The following is a 7,136-nucleotide window of genomic DNA, read 5'->3' as shown; positions in this document are numbered from 1 at the left end:
AATACACAGACATACATACACACGTTTTTTTTTTCTACGTAAAATGTGAAATTTAATGACACATTGCGAAACACACAATTTGCAAAAAATGGCAAAATACATCCACAAAATTGAAAAGAAAAAAATAGTCCGGAGGTTTAAATTGTCATCCTACACCACGAAGTACACTTTATAACAAATTGATGATCATGTTATATAAAGACATTTTAAAGAGAACACATATATGCATAGTTTTGGAATTACATATGAACACAATAAAATTGTACTCCAAATATTTAATTCTGTACTTCACAGAAAAAATAATAAGTTGGCTTTACAACTTATTTTACAGCCAAGTGAAAGGTGTTATAGCCATTCACCGTGGATACTTTCTGTGGTTACCAAATTGCCAAAAGGTAACCTACAGCGATCAGTCATTTTCCAGGTCCTGGGCTGAGTTCTATCGATTCCCAAAGTATTCTTTTTCAAAGCGTTTAAAGTCAGCATCTGAGAAAACAGACTTTTGCTGTACTTTACTTTGCTGTTTCACTCGCTGGTCCTTTGCTTTGCGCCCAATGTTTTGTTTCAGGATCTGTGCATGAATATAGAAACTTGAGTAATACACAAACATTTTACACATACAGAGGTAATGATTACACAAACTAGAATGCCCATTTCTCTAAAGGAGGTGTGAAGTCATAATGCGAAAAACACTTTAGATTAAATAAATGATTTGGCAATTTTGCAAACAAAAGTAACCATTAACAATAGAAGGAAAGGAAAAGGGCAGCTACAGAAAACAAATTGAGCATTAAAAATACTAAATATAGTTCATTTTTATTTTATATATCTATATATATATAAAATCCAATGATAGTTACCGGCACTCCAGGGACTTCTATAAATAATTACACGACAACCTCCGATTTTCTGGTCAACGTTTCAGTCTATTTAAGACTTTCATCAGGACCTGATGAAAGTCTACAAGTAAAATAGACTGAAACGTTGACCAGAAAATCGGAGGTTGTCGTGTAAAGTCCCTGGAGTGCCAGTAACTATCATTGGATTTTATATGATTTACTGCTACAGCTATTTGGCACCGGGCAGAAAAGCAGTGGTTGGTGTGCAACTGTAATTCTTGGACATATATATATATATATACACACACACACACACATTGAGGTACTTATTTTTGCCAACTTCTTTCAGCATTTAATCTTAAGCATTCACAACAATTAGAATTAACTGATGAATCTAAGGTTTTTTGTTAGTTCCTTGTCAGTTCCTTTTTTTAATCTATTCACTAAGTTACGTTTTATCACTCAATGTGTTAGTAGATCAGTCGTGTATAAACATGGAAACCGTGAAGACGCCTTTACAGTTTTTATGGCAACACCCTGTCAGCGTCTGCTTTTGTGTGACATGACAACCATTCAATGAACAAATATGAATGAAGCAAAAATGTTAACTTTATTAAAGAATTATTTTGGAGACATTTTAGCCGTTCAGCAGTAGACAGAGTTTAGTTTCTAATGCTGCATTTAGTGGCATATTACTTACATTTTTCACAACAGTTTTGGACGCAACTTGGTGGGACTCGAGCATGTATTTCATGTTCTGCGCCAGGTAATCCTTTGTGCTGTTCTTCTTAAACTCCTCTAAAACAAGAATGCAGACCTTATTATTTCAGCAGGTCAACAGGCCACATAGATTATACCATTTTCAAACAAATCGAGCCTGCAAATGGGAAGCTGCAAATGTGACACACATACAGCATCTGTCCTGCATTTATTTTAATGATAAAAAGGTTTGTACCGTGTTAGCCTTTGAAAAACAGGAGAAAAGTATAGTTAAAATGATATAATTTATTGGCTAACAGAGTTTAATTGCAAGCTAAGCTTTATAGACCAAGTTGTTAGGTCCTTTCCTCAGGATTAATGCATGAGGAAGGGACCTAACAACTTGGTCTTGAAAGCTTAGCTTGCAATTAAACTCTCAGTTAGCCAATAAATGGTATTATTTTTTGTTTTATATAGCGCCATCAAATTCCGTAACGCTGTACAATGGGTAGACAGGACATAACAAGTAGTATGTAACATAAATTGACTTAGAGACAACAGGTGAGGAGGGCCCTGCTCAAACGAGCTTACAATCTAGAGATCATTGTAACTATACTTTTCTTGCATTTTCTTTAAGGAACTGTAACCCCACTCTGAAAACTTGGGAGAATTTCTTGTTCATGGGACATTCGTTGTGGACATATCACATTTATTTGAATACATCACTTTGAATGTTTGAAAAACCTAGAACTTATATAGGTCACAATATTAAGACCTCCTTCTTACAGGAGCACAATAATAAAATAATATTGACAAAAGCCACAGCACTTGAATGATGTCAGTATTCTTTCCCCACAATTCAAGATCCTCACCTACTGCTGATCTGATTACTCTGCCTTTGGCAGTTGCCTTTTCCTTTTGGGGTACACCTTGTCGCTTGAGCCTCTTGAGCCGTTTTTTCATTCCCGTTTTGTGGCTGCTCAATGGCACTTTCTGATTGCTTCCAGAACTTTTCTTCGGTCCTAGGAGGTTATATGCAAAAGCAATCAGGCATGTTGTTAAGTCAAAGTCAACTTACAAGTCATTGTTGTTCAAATAAATATACCCGTTACAAACATTTTTGGACATTTGTATTAAACGGTGGCCTTTTTATTCCCATACATTAAAATGATAGGTGGTTGTTTCATTTTCATACAAGTACACTTAAGCAATAGATGTTACAGTTTTATATAAGGAATGGAATCAAAAGAGACTGTTGCCCTTATTGGCATATCTCTGTCTAGAAGTGCACCGGAAGCTTTGCACTACTTTGAATGCAGAGCAGGACTGTTTTTGGATATGGCCATGGCCAATATATATATATATAAATATATATATACACACACATATATACATACACACACGTGTACATATATATAATGCGGGGGATAGAGTACTGGTGCACTAGTAAACTATATTAAGAGCTCTGTATAACACTGGCCTGTACGGGAGGGTGGCAAGAAAGGGGCCCTTACTTTAAAGTACCATCTGACAGCACACATCTGGAGCTTGCCAGAAAGCACAAGTGTACCAGCTGTGGTGTGGGAAATTGTCTGGTGCCTAGATGACCAAGATGGAGCTACTGGGCAAAACCTATTATGTATGGCATAAACCTAACACTGTCCACAGCATGACATACAGAGAAGTATAGTAGTGGAGGCTTCAGGTTGTGGAGACACTTTTCGTCGGCAGAGCCTTGACATCTTGCTAAAACATAAGGAAGAATGGATGGAACCAATAGAAATACTGCAAAAAACTGCTTTAGACAGATGTTTTGTTTTTTTTAGCAGTGGATTGATCCAAAGCAACACTGAAGTGGCTAAAGAACAAAAAGGTGAATGACCTAAATCAGTCAAAGGGGTAATATTAATAAAAGGTGACATTGGAGTACTACTAAAAAACCAAAACAAAAAAAACTGCAGCACACGAGTGTCTTCCAACCAATAAGCCACTATCACTTGGAGCATGCATGCAAATCTGGTAAATACTTCAGGTCAATGAGAGCGCTTACCCTACATACACACACCGTTAGACACCTTCCCCTAGGAACAAACCCAAACCTTTGCTGGAGCTAATTGGTGGTAAGTACCGTATATCTCATCAGAGGATGTGTCTGCCCAAACACCACCAGTAGCTGGGAAGAGGGGAAAGGGGCAAATGCATATAGAGGGGTTGTACAGAAGCTGCACACGCACTTCCAAGGCACACGATGATATGTTAAAGGTACCACTTAGTGATCTTGGGCATTAAAGCGTATATGATGGCTGAGGCGTCCCTTGAGTTTATGCTTCCATTCTGTTGAGTTATTGTACTTTGGTGGAAGCAGGTTATATGCTGCTGTGTGTATAAGGACAGGGAGTAAGAAGAATATTAGAGGACATTGCTTGACACACATCAGCTTCCACATGCATGTTTCTTTTTAACTTTTACACTAAACACCTTCACAACTGCACTAACAAATAAAAGCACAAACCACAGGTCGTTTCAATCATTCACTGGGTTATGATAGAAGCTGTTCCCATTTACTACGTAAAATGTTTTACGTATTTATATATCGTCTCACAGAATTCCTAAAATTACCCACGTACTACGTCACATATCACTAACAAATGACAAAATAGATAATCTTGCTTTACTTTCGTCTATATTCCCAGCACAGGCCATTTGCTGACTTAACAGACATACGGTGTCGGGCAGACTTTTCTGTGTAACGCTCCTCAACACTCACCATTTCCATCCGGACTCAACAAATCCAGACCTTTCCTAAGTAGTGATGCAGACATCGCTGCACTTCTCTCCGATTTGCAAGATCCACACGTGTGTGCCAGTCATCCGCTACAAACTACAATCAACTTCCGGGTCATGTTTTCGTAGCCTCATCCCACATCGAGTTCCAAACATTTTACACTCCGAGAGCCATTTTGGTGGAGACCGTTGCTTGGTCTTCGCTAGTGGTGACGAATGTGCTGTTTGGTCAAATGTTGACTCTCCTGTTTGGGACTCTGGGACTTCCTGTACGACAGGAAATTAAATATACAAAGAACATGGGAGATATATGCGAAATGTGTCAATTACTGTCAGTTTGCGCAGCGTGAGATATGGGTTACGTTTTTTTCCGATTGGTGCAGCAGAACACTCGTGATCTCTTGTGGAATTGTAGATACGTAAGGAGAGATACCCCGCTCTCCACCGTGTAATAAAGGTACAGTAGTGCCTCCTACGTTTTTACAGTACGGTACAGTACATCTGTTTGTACCAAATCCTACAGTGTTTTCTTATATGCATAGTATCAAGAATTCACGAGGGGCATTTAACAACTTGGTGATTACCAGGGCGTCAGAAAATAAAGAGGGAGATGTAAGGAAGATAGACCTTTTCTAATAACGTGCTGCTTAAAAAGGAGCATGGACTTTAACCTTCTCTGAATACTTGGGTTTGAAAACACTTGTTTTCTGCATTTGTATCACCGTTTACTCTGACCTCACATTCATTCTGTTTCCAAAAACCGACACTTATCTTAAATACATTGGCTGTATTTGCCCCATCTTACCACAAGATGTCAGTAAAGCTCTGTTCATGCGCGCATAGTCTTCTATATGCTGTAACTCATCTCACCTTTTTACTCATCGCATACCTGGGAACTCCGGTTCTGTGGGTCAAGACCCGGGGTTGTGGGTTCTCCCCGCCAATTTTCCCTTTTAATGGGGGTGTTTCCCGCTGCCATCAGTGGGAACTCCCACTGACATCAGCGGGAACTCCCACCAATGTCACGGGACCGCCCGCTGATGTCAGTGGGCAGTCCTGGCCGCGTCCCGCAAGGGAAGGCTCCGGATAGCCGGAGCCCAGAAGTTCTCAGTCTCCCCTCTGCCTGTGTGTCTCAGAATTCAAGAATAATAGGATACAGTCTAAACCTTTATTTTTTTTTTTTTTTATAAAGAGTTTATTGGAAGGAGAATCTGTAATGAATCAGATAGAACCAGAGGTCCAGGGCAACACTTCCAGTCTCCCCCCCAAGAGAATTGGGAAATTATGTCATATGGAGGATATAAACATACTGATTCATAACATTGTATTATATATCTTCTGAAAGTTTATTTTTAACCCCTTGATGACAATTGCCGGTCCGGGCACGTCACGGAAAAACATGTCGTTAACGACAAATGACGTGCCAGGCATTCAGCAAGGCCATGATCGGAATCAGAGGCCATGTCTGGCCCCTCCCTGGGGCGTCAACATCCGCCCGTTTTAAAAGCGTTTAGGAGGCGATCAACGATCACCTCCTAAACTTAAATGGTGTCGCTGGAATGCCTCGATCAGGAGGCATCCAGCGACACCAAACACTTACCTCTTGATGGACTGTGACCGCTCCGGAGAGCGGTCACAGCCGCAGCTGCCGGTGATCTTCGCCATCAGCAAGATGGCGGCGGCCCGGGAAAAAAAATAATAAAGACGAAAAAGTTCGCTAGACGGTCTCCTGACCCTCTAGAGAACTCTGGCTCCACTTGCAGTTTGAATACAGGTACTGCATTCAACCATGCAAGTCAATGGAGCCCAGCTTTCTAATCACAGTGTGATTAGAAAAAAATACATTAAAAATAAAATAAAATTAATAATCATTAGAAAAAAAATAGTAAAAAAACAGTAAAATGTAAAAATAATTTCCCTCTGATGTCACTATCAGGGGAACCTTCAAGTTGAAAAAAAATGTTAAAAATGTTTTAAAAAAGGCAAAACATTTTTTTAAATATATATATAAAAAATATATTTTTGTGAGCAAGTCCTAAAATTAGCACATTAGCTTAAAACAATTCTCGCATGGAAAGAGTTAAAATACTGGCATATTAAATGCCCATGGGGTGTCTACTTTTAAAAAATGTATGATTTGATGGGGTAAATTGAATTGGCCGGATTCAACAATGTCCCAATTAACACGGGGGGGAAGGATGGCCACACATCTAATTTCCAATTAGAAAAATGCACACGTACCAAATGTGGCCTTTTAGTTCCCCCCAAAAATGACAAACCCATGCATGTGGGGTATCACTGTACTCAGGAGATGTTGCTGAACACATATTGGGGTGTTGTGTGACAGCGGCATATACCAGGAGCTGTAAATTCATACATAAAGTAGGTGTGTGTGGGAAAAATACACACACAAAAATACTACCGCAAACTTATGCAAAAATATATGGTTTTGTTGGGCACACTGAAATGGCCCGGCTCAAAGATGTACCAAAAAGGCCATGGGCAGTGGATCCCCAAATGCCAAAGTTCAACATTGAAAAATGTGCATGCCCCAAATGTGGCCCTTTTGCCCCCAAACAGCCAGGCAAAATCATTCATGTGGGGTATCACTGCGCGCATGAGATGTTGCTGAACACATATTGGGGTGTTTTGTGATAGTGACATATACGAGAACTTTTTAATTCATACCTGAAGTAAAATGTGTGTGACAAAACAAATGCAAAAAAATGACTACCACAAAGTTTGACAAAGACTGGTGGTAGATATGGTGCATGGAAAGAGTTAAAATACTAGCATTTGAAATACCCTGGGGTG

At 39.5% G+C, this 7,136-nt stretch overlaps 1 protein-coding gene across 1 annotated transcript; it reads right to left on the bottom strand.

The window, feature by feature from the left end:
- Positions 1 to 439: 439 nt before the first annotated feature.
- LOC149284366 (active regulator of SIRT1-like) lies at positions 440 to 4,314 on the bottom strand. The gene is made up of 4 exons (XM_089496793.1): positions 4,263 to 4,314; positions 2,411 to 2,560; positions 1,540 to 1,637; positions 440 to 571 (listed from the first exon to the last, which is right to left on the bottom strand). The coding sequence occupies exons 1-4, from the start codon at positions 4,312 to 4,314 to the stop codon at positions 440 to 442; spliced, it is 432 nt and encodes a 143-aa protein (XP_089352919.1).
- Between the last annotated feature and the right edge of the window lie 2,822 nt (positions 4,315 to 7,136).

This window comes from Sceloporus occidentalis, unplaced genomic scaffold (genome assembly GCF_023333645.1).
Source record: "Sceloporus occidentalis isolate IW3139 unplaced genomic scaffold, rSceOcc1.0.p SCAF_94, whole genome shotgun sequence".
In the NCBI taxonomy this organism is placed as follows: Eukaryota; Metazoa; Chordata; class Lepidosauria; order Squamata; family Phrynosomatidae; genus Sceloporus; species Sceloporus occidentalis.
The sequence above is the reverse complement of the archived record's forward strand: the minus strand, read 5'-3'. Positions and strand labels throughout refer to the sequence as shown.